Raw genomic sequence first — 19,504 nt, forward strand, 5'->3', positions numbered from 1 at the left:
CAGTCATTAAAAGTACATACTAACACTATATTATCCCATACATTTTATTCATGAGAAAATAAGTAAGGTCTGGCGGCTCTGTTATCTTGGACTAAAACAGCATATTCATAAAATTCGACACAATTTGCTATAAATTAGTACAGTTTAAAAAACACTAGAAAAACACACTTATGATACGATATTCCATCATGGAATGTCAGTGCCTATCTTTCGGCTTCATCATCAGACGTTGGAACCTAATCGTGGTCAAAGTTCATTACAAGACTTTTCTAACAAATCCAAACACAGCTATGATACGATGTTCCATCACGAAGTTCCAGTTCATATCTTCCAGTTCCATCATCAGATCAGATCGACAGTACCATATTATTGTATTGTCATCAGAACTACATACAGCTGCCAATTTTCATGACGCTACGATCCTTGGAAGATGGTTAAATTAGTTACCTTAAGTTCCGTTACATAGTTAGTTACATACAGGCCGACCTAATAAAAGCGTGTTAATAAATATACTAATTTATATCGTTTATTTTCAGGAAAAGAAACCTGTTTCGAGAAAATCAAGCAACGTTTCGGCGAGCGCTGCACGTACGTGGTGGTGGGCGACGGGCAGGACGAGGAGGCGGCCGCCAAGGCCAAGAACTACCCCTTCTGGCGCGTCTCCTCGCACTCCGACATCGCGGCGCTCTACAACGCGCTCGACATGGGCTTCTTATGATTTATGCGCGCCTGGTACTACATACGCTTACATACGAGGAAAATGTGTCACCGATTTGGCAGGAACTATATAGATAAGAACCCTTAGAACTCGTCATTTTGACGTTACAGCACTTTATCGATGTGTTTAGAACTGGTTTTCGTATGAGTTATGTGAGCCTGTTACTAGAGATACGTTTAACGTATAAATTAAATGTGTCAAGAACGGCGAATAACCCGTCTAACCTTCGAGCGACACCGGCTTCCGACACGTCGGAAGGGAGGAGCCCAAGCGATATCTTACCGTACAAATCGTTCTGCCATTTTTTGTCGGGGGAAACGTGCACACAGTCTCATTTCTCACTCACTACATACAAGATCCAATCTGTAATGACACACATCAAAGACAAATCTTGCACACCTCGATCTCTTTTTGTGTATGGACGCACCGCGCTGTGCCCAGTTGGGTATGTGCTCCGGCAGAGGGGAAATAGTGCGAATGCAGTTTACAGTTCTTTAGCATTACGTCTAGAACTCTATGTGAGCCTGGTATTCAAGATACGTATACTGTGTAGAAAATAAGGGGAAACAACAACAAGCATGACGTAACATAAAATGATCAAGGCAAAGAATTTCGGATGTCCCGAACTTCGTCTAGCCGCTTAATGCCTTCGCGAAGCTTGCTTATAATTTCTGTGTGCCTGGTACACAAGTTACTAAATTATAAGGAAACATTTGAGTGTCATCACGGAGGTTCATTCTATCGATACGCTCTTGTTGTTTCTGTGCGCCTAGTACACTAGCTACGTAACATTGCAGAAACTATGTGGAAGAATTTGCGATATTACGTTAAAACATCTCTAATTTGCACTCAAGGTCTTCTCCATAACGCTGGATTGGGTTCTGTTCTAATATATTAAATATTATTACGAACAAGTACGTTGTAAAGACAGCTAAAGGATCTACTATAATTTTGTAAAATACAATCACTATCATATCATATGTCATATAAGCAGTGACCGCGACTTCAGTCATAAGTACATTATTAATTATTATTATTTATAGTTTCGGAGTTTTGCGGTCACTGTGCTAGATATTATTTAGTTTTAAAAGCTCAAAGTCAGCTCAAAAACTTATAAAAATAAATTTAAACATTTTTTGTATATATTTATTAAAACTGTAGATTTCTCGAGCGAGAACTACGAGTCCATTCCTATTTAGTAATTTTATATTTTATTAATTGTACAGAGCTTTATTTTATTGAAAAGTGTAGAAAATGTTTCAGAATTTAGACGTGTACTCTGTTGCTGAGGTGTTGTCTTGTTGTTACCAGAGACCGGGAAATAATAACGAGTTCTAACCTTCATACGAAAACATGTGAAATGTGTTTATGAGGGTACAGCGACTTGACATTTTGTAAAGCGGTGCGGGGCTAAATTTCGTCCCCCAAACTGTCTGCTCAGTGAATACTTGTATTACTTTGTTTATGACGCAAAATGTGTTGGACTGACTGTTCTCAACGTTTATTACTATGTGTAAACTTCAATATTAACGTTGTGCATTTTTGATATTTTTGAATGGTTAGGGAATAATTTTGCACGAGTTGCTTTAATTATCAGTATAAAAGTACTATCATTTTTGCATACATTTTCGCCGCGCGGTAGAAAGAGAGGGGGATACTTTCTCTCCTACGCTGTGCCGGCGGTCTACTGGCTTCAATGACATTGTAACAGTTTTTCGATCAGGTCACTTGTCCGTCTTACGAATTTTTAATCTGACGAATCTGTCGCCTACGCGAGTTTAACATTTTTTCCCCATCACAAAAAGTGCACAGCTTCGCTAAAGAAGTTTTCATCACACTTGCTCGAACAATTTTATTTCAAGCAGGTGTGCTGAAGGACAAAGGCCTATTCTGTTCCCGCGGGAGTTATGGATTGAGAAAAAAAAGCAATAACTCCCTAGGGAGTCCATTTATTTTAAAATTATGTCACTTATTCATACAAACCAAGTAGCATAAATGAATTTTACTTTTAAAATACTGACATTTATAATTTAATATTTCTGATTATGTTTAAAAATATTTAATTTGATTAATTTAACAGCCGTTTTAAACATTTTTACATAATTTTCAATCGTGGCTGAATGCCGAATAGGTCTGTGCCTTTGATGCCTCACCTGCCAAGAAATTACAAAATGGCGTCAACGTATTTAAGAATTATTTCGCTTAAAATTTAATTTTTTCTACGCAAGTATGATGAAAAACATTGTTTGTGACTCCGGGGGTAAAAATATTGCAAACTCGGGTCTTTAATTCCCTCCAGTCGGCTGTCGGCCACATTCAAAATTTCACTTACCCCAATCGTTGCACAATGTACTATTTCACTTCAAAAACTGCATTGTAATCAGAACTGACTGTTTATTATTTTCTGGTGTCTGATGTCACTGTAAATCTCTGTTGCAAAAATGCAATCAACATCTGCCAAGTTATGCGCTCCTGGTACATGCGAATAGTGCATCTTTCACTTTGATTTGTAAGATTTGCGTGGATTATTTTACAAACAATGAAGTTCAATTATTTTATGCGATATTTGCATTGGGTGGTAAAATTATAAATACGAATTTTGAACTGCCATCCACGTCAGTTACAAAGTAGCTAAAAACAATAGGGAGGTACTAGCAAAGAGTTTTTAATTGTAAAGGTGCAATTTCTACGAAAAAAAATTGTGCTCCCGAGTTGACTACCCGAGTAACTGAACAACGTAGCCGAAGCACGAGGTTTTTCTTAGAATTTGTACCTCTTTTCATAACTTAATAACTTGTAAATACTAGCATAACAATAAGATATTATTCACTTCAGCTACTTTCAAATGACGTGGTTGTTTAAAGTACGATTCCCACCGAACGGGCGGAGTCGGAACGCATTTCACATTTGTATGGCCGCAAGCCGGTCGGCTGCTTGCGGACGCAGACGGCTCCCGACGGACTCCGTCGCTTCTGCCATACATAATGTATAGGCACATTGAAAATGCGCTCCAGCGCGGCCCGACTCCAGCCGGTCGATGGGAATCGTACAGAACCAAACAGCGAATACATATTTCTACTGATTTTAGACAGAACTATCTGTTGTATTGTACTTTTTGAGAAACATTTATCTACCTACTTCTACAATCCAATACAAAATGCCGTTTACTATTTTTCTAGCAATATTTTGAACTGCCTAATATGTTTCGTTATTTCAGTAAGCAGTAGTAGATACAGAACTTAGCAATATTTTAAACTAGGAAAATTGGTCATTTGTAAATAGCATAGTTTAATTTTAGAATTAAACAGACCCAGGCTTATACTAGAAATATTAAATTTAATTCGAAAGTTATTATTATTCGAGTTGTAAATAAAAATATATTATTTCACAAAATGAAGTTTTTTGTTTTATTTTATAACTCGCGCCATTTTTGAGAAAAAACATATGTATGTTGACGGCTGGAAGGCTACTTGCTGGCTTCGGATTCAACCACGAATCCTCAGCCAGTAAGTAGCTACTTCCAAGCCTCGACAATAATGTACTATCACATGACTATCACTATTCTTTGTTAGTATTGTCTATTCTGCTGTTGCTCTTGCACACGAGACACTTGCTAAGTCCATATGCATCGTTACAAAATAAAAAATAAACAGAAGGTCCGTACCCGCCGTTCTTGAAAATACATACCTAAACTTGCCCGACTTACTAGGGTTGCTTCTGTATTAATCTCGAATTTTAAAAAGGAGTAGGTAATATAAATTTACAGACATACATACATCGATTCGTTTATACATACATCTTATCATGTTTACATTCCTTAGAGACTGCATTTTGACTATTTTTGACGTACATGACAGTTGGTACCTACGTAGCGGCGGGGTCGTCAAAAGAGCAACGCGCGCACAGCCCGACTAAGCTCTGCCCGAGAGTGCCCGAGAACGCCTGTAAATGTAACGTCTGTGTGCGTGCGGCGAAAATGGCACTTTGTACTGAGCGAACTCTCTGTTCCGGCGCGCGCCGCCGCTATTTACTTTGTGGCATCGTGCAGGCAATGGTCGAAATCCAAAAAGTAATGTATTTTGTACTTTGTTCACGTGGATGCAAAGTTCCCTTATAAAGACTCAAAGGACTCTACTAGTAAATGCACAGGGCATGCGCAAGTAACTCGTGCCAGTTACACTCACGATATACACGCGGTAACTGGTAGTAGCTAGAGCTTGTATGTAGCCTACGCCTTGACATGCGCCACGTGCAAGCGTCTGGGCGTTCTGACAGCGAACGGTTGCCAAGCGACATAGTATGACAACAACAACAAATGTCGATTCTTGTGTCGGAATACTGTTGTAAAAACTATTATAATGAAGACTACAGTAAATACGATTTTGTTCGATGTTTCCAAGAATGAGATATTCAAGATAAATGAGAACTATAAGCTGCTGCACAGGAAACTCAAATCGACATGGAAAGTCATGATGTAAGTCACATTTTATGTATTGTACTTTCCAATGCATAATTATCATTATCAACTATTAATAATTATTAACAAGCGTTGGTGAATGGTAGCCTAGTGAAAGCGCGCGTCTTTCAATCCGGAGTTCGCAGGTTCAAACCCCGGCTCGTATCAATGATGCTTTCGGAACATATGTTAATGACTTATGTACGATATAAATAAATATTTAAAATAAATATTATAGGACATTATTACACAAATTGACTAAGTCCCACAGTAAGCTCAATAAGGCTTGTGTTGAAGTTACTTAGACAACGATATATATAATATATAAATACTTAAATACATAGAAAACACCCATGACTCAGGAACAAATATCCATGCTCATCACACGAATAAATGCCCTTACCAGGATTTGAACCCGGGACCATCATCAGCTTCGTAGGCAGGGTCACTACCGACTAGGCCAAACCAGTCGTCAAAATGTCGATATATCATTTGATATTTATCAGTCGCTTTTCGGTGAAGGAAAACATCGTGAGAAAACCGGACTAATCCCAATAAGGCCTAGTCTCCCCTCTGAGTTGGAAGGTCAGTTGGCAGTTGCTTTCGTGAAACCTTTCGTCGGTACCTACGCCAATTTTTGGGATAAGTTGCCAAGCGGACCCCAGTCTCCCATGAGCCGTGGCAATAAGCCGAGACAAACGCTTGTAAGTACCTAATTCACCTAGTTGAAATCTTATACCCGAAAACGTGTACCTAAAGCCACCAAAGGTGGTTGTTTGCCACAGACGTAGTATTAAATAAAAAAAATAAAAAAATAAAAAAAATAAAAAAATAAAAAAAAAAATACGATCTGGTGAAGGTGGTAACTTCCAAGTCTTTCAATGCACTTACCCCCTTGTTCATAAACGTGTACTGAAGTTTACGATGCCGCTAATCATCGTTTGTCCCTTTCCATCATACCAATACGTCGGAAAGGGACAAACGATGATTGGCGGCATCGTAACTTTAGTACACGTTTATGAATAAGGGGGTTATAGTATACTCACAGCGAATGTAATTCTGCCAGTTGTTCCTACCTAATATTATAACAAAATCTTTTTTTATCGCTTCATGCGAATGTTTAAAACTTGAGAAAACGACACATAAATCAGTACCCCTAGTGTAAATTTTGTCGATAGCGAAACGTGACGTACGCGTTTGCGTTAAGTCTCATTTTGTATGGGTTTTTGAACAGCGCGCCAAGCGGGACGTTTTGGAAAGTCAAAAATCTCATACAAAATGACACTTAACGCAAACGCGTACGTCACGTTTCGCTGTCGAAAATATTTACACTAGGGGTACAGATCGATTCCTCACATTTGAAAGCCGCAGTTCAGTAAATATAATCTAAATAGCAAACTCGGTTCTCCATACAAACGTAGCTACACTCTCATTTTAAAACGACTAGCTAGATTGCTCTGAAACTATGTACTTACAATAGGATAAGGTGTATATTATAGTATATTTATGCCTGTAATTAGTTTATGTAGCTTCAGATATCATAGTTAAAAAAATACAGCGAATTTAAGTTTTTCGTGCAAAACTTGTTTTTGCTATATTTCGTTTATTTTATAAGCTGGAGTATGTATGTGCAATAGTATTTTATAATCGTGATATATTAGAGAGCTTTTCAGTCGAGGCCGAGTTGCCTAAGTGAGGTACGAGATTGAAAAGCTTGATTATATCACTATTGTATACAATACTTTTTTAAAGGGTCCTCAAAAATATTTTACTTTTACTATAAAACCCAAATAAATTATAAAATTGGTTAGTATCTAAGTAGACAAAAAGACATAAACGCGCGAGCCCGTCCACCGGTCTATGGGAGCGCGGCAGCACTAGCGTTTGATTTCGTTCGCTGGGCGGCACGTGATTTTTTTATAGTTGACTACAGCGTATCGAAAGAAATTTTAACGTTGAGTTGGGAGCCCATACATGAAAAGTACGCAATTATAGTTTAGTATACGAAATCTTAATTCAACCATTACAGTCGACGAGTAAAAAAAGTTTCATTACAATCCAAAGTTTTAAAATGAGAACGAAACTCTGTAAATATACTTTTCTCAAACTTGCTATGAAATGATGACATGATTTACGTCAAATTAGGTCCGGAAATACTACATATCAGGTGGCATGAGTAAAGATGATAATGTAAAGGAATTTCATACTGCCTTACACACCTAGGACTGTAAAGCAACCTTCTTTTGTTTTTTAACGTCAAATTGTGACACAATAACGTCTTGGCCTCCAACCATCAACTAGCTTCAGTTAGCTTGGTACGGTGATTTGTTGTGCATATTCGTTGCTAAGCAACGGCGGTGGCGGTATGCAGTAGTACTAGCACGTCAGGAATCTCAAGCGGTCACTGAAACCAGTTTGTCTAGTCTAGTGTTCGGGCGTCGCCTAGGTTACTCGCGGGCCGGTAACGACCTAGGCCAGACGGGAGCGAAATAACTAGAAGCGCAGACGGGCTAGGAGATAGATCGCGGTAAAGTCTAGACTTGTTTTAGATCCTAGACCAAAAGTACTAGAAACACAGCAGTCGTGCGGAGATACCCTGTAAGGCATTTTGTCTAGTATTTGTACGTATAACCTAGGTATTATAATACCTAATTGTGTTTGTATAGATTGTATGATATTCCCTTGAAAACAGCGCGTCTATATAGTCAGAATTATCTGTGTATTTTATGTTATTCGGTTAATTTTCTTCGTCGTTGTTTCATTACAAATTCAATGAAAAAAAATAAACCGGCCAAGAGCATGGCGGGCAATGCTCAGAGCAGGGTTCCGTAGTTACTCTTCCGTCACAATAAGCTAAACTGGAGCTTAAAGTATGGTAGATTGTTAACTAAGGGATGAACTGTGGGTGTACGTCTTTTTACTATGAAGGGGAAACTTTTTGCGATAACTCAAAAACAGCTAAATTGATCATATCCGCTATAGTTTTCATTTAATTTCTTTCTTAAGCTCTACTTCCACGATTTTTTTCATATTTTTTGGACCTATGGTTCAAAAGTTAGAGGGGGGGACACATTTTTTTTTTCTTTCGGAGCGATTATCTCCGAAAATATTCACTTTATCAAAAAATGTTTGTTGAAGACCCCTATTAATTTTGAAAGACCTTTCCAACGATACCCCACACTGTAGGGTTAAAGCAAAAAAAAAAGTTTGATCCCCACTTTACGTGTAGGGGAGGTACTATAAAAAAAATTAAATTTTTAGATTTTATTGTACGACTTTGTCGGCTTTATTGATTTATATATCCATGCCAAATTTCAGCTTTCTAGCACTAACGACCATGGAGCAAAGCCTCGGACAGACAGACAGTCAGACAGACAGACGGACATGGCGAAACTATAAGGGTTCCTAGTTGACTACGGAACCCTAAAAATGAATGTTTGATTATGTTTTGATGGCCCACTTTGTGATGCTCTTCCTGGGGATACATATGATGCTATCAAGTTTAAAATTTTTGCTCTTCTTTACAGGTTTTAATCAACTCATTTTATGTTAAAACAATTAAATTTTTTATGTTATGTTCTTTCGCTTATCACAACGTTTGTTGTGACAGACGACAGACAACTCTGCGTGCCAAAAGTTCTGACGGGCTTTCAGTAACTGTCATTATAACTAATATTACAATTACCTAATGTTGGTATACTGTATTAGCCATACTATTTTATTAACATCCAAGCAAAACTCTGCGTTGACATAGACTAGATAAAATGTTGAGCCGTTACGTTGGTAAGCCTGGAATAATACTATATGATATAAAAGCCTAATTTCTAGCTTGATATTGGAAATATATAAAGTTTACTATTACTGTTTCGTCTAGTATTATTGCAGTTTACTATTTATCAGCTATCGTGACCTATTTTTATCGTAAATATGATTTTAAAGCAAAAAACGTGAACAAAATAACGGAATAGTGTGGTAATTGACAGAAACACACGTAGCATTTTTGCCATATTTGGCAACATCAAGCGCTGTGATCGTTCCGGCTTCCCCCACCACCCGCTTTGCACGCTTCCAATGCGAGTAGACCTCAATTCTTTTGCCGGCGCAGTCAACAACAACGCATATTCTTAATGTTGAACTTGGCTCTCATTTTACATATATTTTTGATGGGTTAGATGTTACGTGGTAGCTTCTAAATCTAACTCAGTGGGCGGTGCTTTGCGGTTATGGGTTAGTGCCCCAGTAAAAATACGATTTCGCAAGGAATTAAATTATAATGGCAGATACATATTTTTATTTCGTTCTAATTCGATATTTTTACATAATGTATGCATTCTACAACATTTTCATTCGGTAATTAGTTTATATGGCATTTTTTGCACAAATAAGCACCGATTTTTCCATTTAAAATATTAAGTTTCTTGAAGAGCGCCTTACTTATAATCTGGATACTAACGGTAGTGCCCCCGCCACCTACCTTTTCTTGAAGCGCTTCGTCGTTTTTTTTGAACCCTCATAACTTTGATTTGGATTATACCAGATAAACAAAATTCTCCGGATATGATGTCAAGTCGAAACCATAAGGCTCGCACTGTCAAAAAGTTATCAGATCTCTTTAAGAGCCACGCTTCTAACTCTACAAGCCTTAAATTCACAAACTCTACGTCTTATACAAAATATGTGACTTGACGTTTCGTTACTACAAGAACTATGTATAATAAAAATAATGAATAGTGAATAAATTTTTCACCTCACGCTTATGTGACGGTAGCGAAACAGCCAAGCCACAGGGTCTCCATTTTTTGATAAAATGAATAGGTATTTTCAGAAATAATCGCTCCGAAAGAGAAAAAAAATGTGTGTCTCTCCCCCCCTCTAACTTTTGAACCATGGGTTCAAAAAATATGAATAAAATCTTGAAGCAAAAGCTTAACAAGCATTTTCAATGAAAACTATAGCGAACATGATCGGTCTACCCGTTTTTGAAGTATTGCTAAAAGTCTTATATTAAATTTAGTTCGAATATGTCCCGGAGATATTTTTCAGTACCTACCTGCCTATATGTTGCTACATCGATTCGATATCGGTACTCAAACTCTCTAGAAAACTTTGCTACGATGTGACGTATGCAAACGTACTAGCATTCCAGAAACCACAAAGAGGTTTCCCACAACATTCTGCAACACGATAAAACCAGCTAGTGAGCTACACGTATGTAGAGAGTACCAGGGTCGTAAAAGAACTTATATATCTAACTGTGGTTTAACATACCTACCGGCATTTCAGAAATCGCGAGGAGCTCTCCCCCAACATTCTGCAAGACGTGAAAATCCTAGTGGTACCAGGGCCGCAGAACGTGTTCACAGATGACGAGCTAGCGTGTCTGAAGAGCGTGGTGGAGCGGGGAGATTCGGTACTTGTGGCGATGACTGACGGCGGGGAGGAGCGTATGAACACGAATATTAACTTTTTTTTGGAGGAGTACGGAATTGTTGTGAATAATGGTTGGTTTGTTTATCTCGTAAGCCTGTAAAGTTTAAAGTATTTATGGGACTTAGATGAGTTTCTACTACTGAATGTAGTAGGTAGTGTAAAAACACTAAACTGGGTGATTTTGGAGTCGTGATCCTGAATTCCAAAAACGTGTTAAGATGGTCATACTAAACTAATTTCCCCATGGAACTAACCACAAAATCGCGAAAAAATCTAATGAACACTTTGAGGGCCCGAAGTAGACGAAACGTATGGGCCAGGGCCAGGGGTAAAAATGTATATTTTTTTCACGATTTTCATATTGGTTCCATGGGTAACCTTGTTTAGACCATCTTAATACATGTTTGACATTCGGGGTCACGACCCCAAAATCCTTATATTAACTTGAAACTAATGAAATTGTGGTATTATTTAATATGTTATATTATCAGGTATCAATTGACACTATTCTCTTTAGGATATTTTCAGTATGAAAATTAGAAAAGTTACATACGGCCCAATTCGAAGAATGATTAAGACACGTGTATGATCTTGGAAAGATCGATAACTAAACGACACGTAAAATTGACGTTTATTTCGATTCCGCTAGGATCCCAATAAGATCTATGCGTGATATTTCTAACGTCAGTGACATTGGTTGCCCGAATCGAGCTGCTTCTGTCAATTATATGACATACAAACGATATCTAAATGAGAACTTATCTAAACCAGTACTTATCGTTATCGTATTTCATTCTTCAACCCAAGCCTCAACACAAGCCTTATTGAGTTTACTGTGGGACTTAGTCAATTTGTGTAATAATGTCCTATAATATTTATTTATTTATTTATTCTTCGAATCGGGCCGTTATTAAGCTGACAAACCGTCCGATGTGAAGTGATTCCGTTTCTTTGCTTACGGGTGTTGTCAGTCCAACGTGTCAATGATGATACTCGCTGTGTTTAATTACTTTGATTATTTAGATGGATAGGTATTTAAGAACAGTTTCAGGCCTTACTGATTGAAAGTAACTTGTAAGATAAACAATAATGAAGATAAGGACTAAGTAAGATTTTTCAGTACATTTATTTTTATTTTTAATTTTTTTTTTTTTAATTTATTTATCCAAAAAAAGTTGGTACAATATATATTTACATAATATTTCGCCAAACATAACGTTTATCGGCGAATGTTGCACTCACTTACAGTTTTTGTGTACCCGATCTTATCTTATGAACTATTTATTTATCTAAGTATTTATGATTATGACTTATTCTAAGTATTATATGTATGTATGTAGGTGTGTATTGTTTTTCTTATCTGAAAAAACTAGTTGCCCAAGCTTGGGATCTTTTTATATATTTTATTTATTATTTTTATGGTTTGATATAAGTTTGACGTTCCAAAAACTTTATGTTGCAGTTGTGTTTAATTTGACATATTTCCTCTGTAAAAGTTTTAGCAAATTTTGTACATATAATGGGCGCCGAGGCCGTTTTACCTAAATATTTTAATATTACTGAATCAACAGTGGGCTTTGGGGCCCCCAACCAACTATTTATAGTATTCCATAATTTTCTAACATTATTTTCACAATTTTTTATTTCATTTTGCTTGTAACGTTGTTTAGACATGTATATGTACCTATTAGTTAAGTTTCTAAAATTCGTATAATTTAGTCTATTAGTAACACTTTTTGGGTTACATTTCCAAACTCTAAATAGTTCGTCCCGTCTTTTAATCATCTTATAAACTGCGTTGTTTGCAGATTGCGTTGTGCGTGCGAAATACCACAAGTTCTACCACCCGAAGGAATGTCACATCTCGAGCGGTATCTTAAACCGCGCCGTGGCCAAGCAGATTATGAAGATGCCCAACTACGCGAGCGAATCAGACGACTTTCTGTAAGCCATGTAGCCTTGGTACCTAGCTGTTCACCAAGCATTTTATCACTAATGTACGCGACCTTTTAAACATCCTTTTGAGCTCGCAGTTCCTTACAAAAGTACGTAAGCGGAGATCTGACGTACTTGTACGAGTGTAGCCAAGTCGATAAGCGTTGTTAATTAAATGTCTAGGGTATATAGTTCTTGTAAACTATGGTCTCCTAGTAAGGATGCTGTAGTTTACAAATCTCAGGAACAGATTGAGCGATTTCTAAAGTGATCATAATATATGCATCTGCACTTTATACATAAGTTTTTTTAACCTTTCTATTATCAAAAATATACGAAGGTTTCTGCTTAAACTTTAAACCGTACCTTTACCTATCAGGTTTGTGCTAGGTACTAAACGGTCCATAAGAATAACATTATATTTCTATCTATCTATAAAACGAAATAATAGTAAAATACAAAATAATTAAGTGAAATAAATAAGCCTAAAGGGTCTAGCCGCAATCCTATAGTGAAACTGCCCCTGGCTGAAATGTATACCTTTCTTAGAAGCGTTTATTGGTCTTATTATAAGATATCATTTTACAATATTTCAAGCCTGGAATCCCCTTGGTTTGGATAAAAAAACAAAAATATATAAAATCTTTTTTAATTTTTCTAAGCTAAACTAATGGTTAGATTTCTTTGAAATTCTGATTATACATAGCACTAATAGCAATACATTTTCAAAAAAAATCAAGGTTCTAACTTATTTACAAAGGCCTAAAAAAATATTTTTTTTTGTTTAAATTTTTTTTTAATTATTTACAAAAGGGCGACAACCTCAATTTTTAGGTATTTAATGCACAATACAATATTGTATGAAATATATTTTTTTCATAAAAATCCATTTGGGGCAACAAGGTCAAAAAGCCCTTCTTCTGTTATTCCTTCTTTAGAAACTTAGATGTCGGATATTTTCGGCTTACTAACAGTTTCGAACAGGTAAAATAATGGAAACAGAGATGAGATGAGAAGTTGACTTTGCATTATTTATAATTGTTTGAAGTGAAGAGCCGGCGACGCCCAATTTCGTGTACCCGTACGGCGCCACGCTGACGGTAAAGCGGCCAGCGGCGGCCATCTTATCCAGCAGCGACGTGTGCTACCCGGTGAAGAGGCCCATCGCAGCACTATATACTTCTGAGAAGAGTGGAGGTAATGATTAAGGCTCCGTCGTAATAATTAGTTTGATTTAGAGAAGAGTCGGCGAAGCCCAACTTCGTGTACCCGTATGGCCCCACGCTGACGGTGAATCGGCAGGCGGCGGCCATCTTGTCCAGCAGCGATGACTGTGTGCTACCTGGCGAAGAAGCCCATCGCAGCGCTATACACTTCTGAGAAGAGTGGAGGTGATGATTAAGGCTCTGTCGTTATAATTTGTTTGATTTAGAGAAGACTCGGCGTCGCCAAATTTCGTGTACCCGTAAGGACTCACACTGACGGTAAAGTTACCCGGTAAAGAGGCCCATCGCAACGCTATACACTTCTGAGAAGAGTGGAGGTGCAGATAATAAGGCTCTATTTATTTTAATGTCATTAGCATGCAGTCGTTGGGATGGAGTTAGGATCGACATACACTCTGTGTGAGCTTATTGCGGGCACAGCTAAGTAGTATAATTGGTATGGTGATTTCAAGTCCCGAAGCACTTATTCAACTCTGCTTTTTGGGTGAGACGAAATTTCCCTAAGTTCTCTCTACATTTTCACTGAAATACTCGTATTTATAAGTTGCCATAGAAGTACATCCTGTTCATCATAACAACATAGTCCATGTATCTGCAGGAAAGTTATTCGTTATCGGTTCGGGCCACTTCTTCGCCGACCAGTACCTGGAGAGCGAATGCAACGACCTCATCCGAGAGAAGATCTTCGATCACCTTGGCGGGATCGCCGAGCTGCACCTCAACCCCGTGGATGTCGAGGATCCAGACGTGAGTCACATTTATCAGAGATTTAATCAAAGACGCGCAGAAGGCCTTTCAAAGATTGCATATACTATAAGTATTTCGACCGGACATCCGTGGCCGGGTGGTCTAGTGGTCAGGACGTGAGCCGCGTAAGCTGAAGACGCCAGGTCTATTCCAGCCTCGGCCAACAAAAGGCTTGGTCCCTTTATCTTTAATATATGACATCTATTTAAGTTGATAATTAAGGTGTTTTAGGAATGGAAATTCATGTGCAACTCCTTCTGTTTAACCTATGCTGGCTGCTGGCTTGACAGCCTGTAAAATCGCAAGTGACAAAACATCAGCTCGTCACCTTTCATATTCTATGTATCTGACCTTTGCATATTCTATGTATCTGAGCCACATGTCTCTAGGGAGTTCCTGGCTAGCGAGAGACTAGAGGTACATAGTGAGTTTTGCTGAAGGTGTCGCAAAAATCGCGACTGTTGTTACGTAGATAAAAACATACCGCTGTAATATCTGTTTGGCAGGTCAATGAGTACCGCACAATTGGTGACACAATGTGGCTCTCGTCTGTGCCGCTCCCTGAGCCGGCCACGGCGCCGCCGCCGCGCCTCACCCCGCTGCACCCGCACGCGCTCTTCTCCTGGCGTTTGTTCTCACTCAACCTCGCCCGCCGTGAGTGTTTAGATAAATACTAAATACTGCACGATTAGCAGTCCTATAAAAATTCATCAACATTCTATATATTACGTTCATATTAATACTGCTAACTAACAGAATGATTAGGAATGATAATTATCATTAATGAACCCTTTGAACGCCAAGAGCCACTAAAGTGGTCGTGTGCTGTTATGCCCATTACGCCAACGACCACTAAAGGGGTCATGGCAGATGCTGTCAAAGCAATATTACTGTTGACGGATAAGGTTTAAATTCGTTTCTCACCAGTCGAGATGTTGGCGTGTCTGACTCATTTTGATGCGAGAGCATTTACGTCATAATACATATGTACCTACCTTTATGCGATGATGTAATAAGGTGTACCGTTAAGGTCGGTAGACATCATAATATCAACAGCATAATCACGACGGGTTGAACCCAAACATCGCAGTGTATCTTCTCTGTGTTTCAGTACCCGAAGTACTAGGGCTGTATGACGCGCTAGGAGTCAAACACGAGCCACTGCGGCTGATAGCGCCGCAGTTCGAGACGCCTTTCCCGCCATTACAGTTAGCGGTAAGACAAAAACCAGACATATGTACGTAGTATATCTATTATATAACTGGTTGGTGCCATCCCTCTTCTACACGTTGGACTACACACCAACCAAGAATAGCTATTTATAGAATATAGCCTATATATAGCCTATATGCCTTCTGGCATTAAGTTCGCCATTTGTAAATTTTTCTTGATGTGTGCAATAAAGTTTAAATAAATAAATATAGCTATTATAGCCTTATTGATTACTTCTATGGTTTTAAAGAGATATATTTGTGGTCTCATATTTTACAGACTACATTTATTTACGGACTAGCCTCAGCCCGCTTATCCGTTAAATTTATAACCACTTCGTAACCTCTCTGAGAGGAATTTCAAAAAACTAATTATTTAGGCATACGTTGATTTCATAGTAGTATTAGTTATACATATAGTACCTGGGCGACCGAGCGTTGCTCGGTTATAACTATTTATTGTAATAGTATGATGGTGTATAGGTGATAATCTTAACTACATTTTTTTACTAAATTAAACTTGTCTAAAACAATAAAAATTACAAAATATATATATATAAACTTGAACATATATAAAAAAAAACAAAAGTTAGTCACCGGGCGAGATTCGAACCCGTAACACTCATTTCTAGCAGTCCGCGTCTTAACCCGCTCGGCCAGACGGACAGTGGCCGGCAACACGAAATTAGCGATCATATTCTGCGTCGAAAGAAAAACGCATGAAAACTCGAAAATACGCGTTTTCCCAAACATAAGACTAATCTAGATCAATTGTATACCCCCAAAAACCCCCATATACCAAATTTCAGCGAAATCGTTAGAGCCGTTTCCGAGATCACAGAAATATATATTATATATATACATATACAAGAATTGCTCGTTTAAAGGTATAAGATATACAGGGCGTCCCAAGACTATGGGACATCAAGGGAAAGTACCTTAAATATAAGACATAGGATATTTTGCTAAAAGGAGACTTTATTTTATTTTTAAAACTGAGTAATACTGCATTCAAAGATTTAAAAGAATAAGTTACTTTGTCTGGAAATCGAACCGAGTCAAATGTGAAAAAAAAAACATCATGTATTTTTATGATGCCAATCGAAAGAATGCACAAAAAATAAGTCATCTCAGAAATATGATATCGCAAAATAAATGAATAGAGTAAAATTTTTGATAAAAATTTTACTGTATTCATTTCAGAAAAAGTAAGCAATTTTCAATTTTTTTTTTTAGAAATTCTTTGAATGCAATATTACTTACTTTTAAAAATTACCTCTAAATAAAGTCTTCTTTCAGCAAAATATCCTATCTACGATATTTAAGGTACTTTCCCTTGATGTCCCATAGTCTTGGGACGCCTTGTATATACATATAATAGAATATTAAATAAGTAGTAGTAGACGATTCATAGTATATAAAATAAGTAGTAGTGCCTAGTTAATATCTACCTAGTGACTCTTTAAATTTTTTAAGCTTAACGCGAGGTCTACAGGTCGCAGAGCCACTAGTGTTATTTTATTAGCTTCTGTCTGTGACTTCGACTGCGTGGGATGATGAGGATGATGATGATTGATAAAAACTATCCTATGTCCTTCCTCGACTCTCAACCGATCTCCATGAGATCTCCGTAAGCATGCAGAGGTAACAGACCGACAAACGGAAAAACTCTCAGTACATATTCAAGACTCGGAGCAGGGGATCAAAATAATTGTTGAAGATCAACGTAAGACTATATCAATTTTACAACACGCGTGCAGTAATTCAGGACTTTCCAAATATATTTGAAGGCTGAATCCCTCACGTTTGATCTTTTCATAGGTATTCCCTCCGACATTCCGCGAGCCCCCACCCCCGCCGTTGGAGCTGTTTGACCTCGACGAGGCTCTGAGCTCGGAGCGCGCCCAGCTGGCCCGGCTCGCCAATAAGTGTCTTCAGCCTACCGCGCGACTAGGCGAAGGTAAGCTTTTAGGCCTTAGATTTTTTCCAGGTGTTCCCCAATATTCCGTAAGGGGCCCCTTCTCCGCGGCTGAATCTGTTCGACCTGGACGATGCTCATAGCTTGGAGCGCGCCCAGCTGACCTTTCTCGCCAATAAGTGCCGGCAGCCCACCGCGCGACTAGGCGAAGGTAGGCTTTTCCTTTTTTTTCCCGCAACATTCTGCGAGCCCCCTCCCAACTATTTGACCTGGATGAGGTTCTTAGCTCGGAGCGCGCCCAGGTAGCCCGGCTCACCAACAAATGCCTGCAGCCCACCGCACAATTAGGCGAAGGTACGCTCTTAGATGTTATTTAGATATTTCCCTGGTGTTCCCCCAACATTACCCGAACTTATCAAATTTGGCTGTATAAAAATGTATCAAATTTATCCGTTCCATAGCGACGCGTGGCAATCATTGCTAATCACCAGAACTGGTGAGAGCCGCATGTACTTGTAGCGGCGCGACGAAATCGCAGAGTGAGCCACGCCTGCCGAGGGTTCATCTGGCAGGCTTTTTACGTTAGATAAAAACAAGTACCATAGGAAAAACATCTTAAGACAATGAATAAATATAGTCTATCCGAAATCAAAAGCAACCATATGTATTAAGCGACACCCCAATAACGCGTTCCGTGCATGAAATTCAAATTTATCTGAAACAGGTGACGGAAGCCATATTGAGAACGAGTTGGAATACCTGGTCCAGGAATGCGGGCGCGTGGTGCGGCTTTCCCGCGCGCTGCCGCCCGACACGCCGCGCGGCAAGACCATTCTGCACCAGCTCGCCACGCAGCTCGCCACTTTCAAGAAACTCGCCGTCAAGGACTAGTCCATCTAAGCTAACTTTGGACAAGGCTCGGAAACCGGTTAAATTAACAAACTGTTATCATATACTAGGTGCATAAACTTTTAATTTCGGTTTCGTTCGTAAAACCGTCAATTTTTTAACGGTTTTTAGGAGAACATTTCCATAAAGTTCTTGTCGGATTAACCGGTTTAAAACAATAAAAACCGGTTTCTACCTATGTCGGTGTCTTCGTTTACGCGGCACACCACCAGGCCGGCCGGCCGTCTTGTCGCTCGCCTAACAATCCGGTTTATTTAGGTTACAATAAAGTTCTTAAAACGATCCCGTTTATTTGAAAGTTCGGAGTAAAACCGAAATAAACCGATATTTACAGCTATTTTTAAAACCGGTTCCGAGCCTTAACTTTGCACCGATTTAAACTGAACCAAGCGAAGAATGTCATTATAAACGTCATGTTAACATGGAAATTGGACATTAACGGTAACATTGCCACACTTTGCCATTGCAAATGATATTCAGAGTTAGTTTGATACCTTGACTCGTAATGCCATGTTATATAATGTTATATACTATTCCATATATGAATACTACGCTTGTTATGAAGCTTTTGATACCTGTTCAGTACCAATACATCTGTATAATATCTATCTGTATATGTATAATATCTATATAATAATGTAAAAACAAGATCTCATTTGGTTAATAAATTAGTCTTGTGTTCAAATTTTTGAACATTTATTGTACAAAAATATCAAAAGTTTCGATATCTCACTGTAGTAAATACCAATTTAAACGGTTGTTCCTGTTATACCTACATAAAAACAGTCATATAATAATAATATATTTAGAAAATAAGTGAAGTAAATAAATACAAGTTTGCATTGTTACAAGTTTTCTTTTTACACGTGAACATTTTTATATATTTCAAAACTTTATTCATATCCATAAAATATATTGTGCAATAAGTTTTGCTATCGACAGAGGGCAAAGCAA

At 38.2% G+C, this 19,504-nt stretch overlaps 2 protein-coding genes across 2 annotated transcripts in view; both read left to right on the forward strand.

Annotated features, from left to right (window-relative positions):
- Positions 1-4,115, forward strand: part of LOC133530251 (eyes absent homolog 2) — a 56,361-nt gene extending 52,246 nt beyond the window's left edge. Inside the window, exon 15 of the mRNA XM_061868130.1 lies at positions 537-4,115. Within this exon, the coding sequence (XP_061724114.1) occupies positions 537-718 (182 nt within the window). The 3' untranslated portion in view covers positions 719-4,115. The remainder of the gene's footprint in view (positions 1-536) is intronic.
- An 880-nt stretch (positions 4,116-4,995) lies between these two features.
- LOC133530245 (intraflagellar transport protein 52 homolog) lies at positions 4,996-19,375 on the forward strand. Its single transcript, XM_061868123.1, has 9 exons — positions 4,996-5,192; positions 10,458-10,675; positions 12,413-12,548; positions 13,588-13,736; positions 14,364-14,512; positions 15,019-15,166; positions 15,624-15,727; positions 17,545-17,683; positions 18,366-19,375. Exons 1-9 carry the CDS (start codon positions 5,077-5,079, stop codon positions 18,530-18,532), a joined length of 1,326 nt encoding a protein of 441 aa, XP_061724107.1. The 5' UTR covers positions 4,996-5,076; the 3' UTR covers positions 18,533-19,375.
- The last annotated feature ends 129 nt before the right edge of the window (positions 19,376-19,504 follow it).

This window comes from Cydia pomonella, chromosome 22 (assembly GCF_033807575.1).
Source record: "Cydia pomonella isolate Wapato2018A chromosome 22, ilCydPomo1, whole genome shotgun sequence".
Classification (NCBI taxonomy): Eukaryota; Metazoa; Arthropoda; class Insecta; order Lepidoptera; family Tortricidae; genus Cydia; species Cydia pomonella.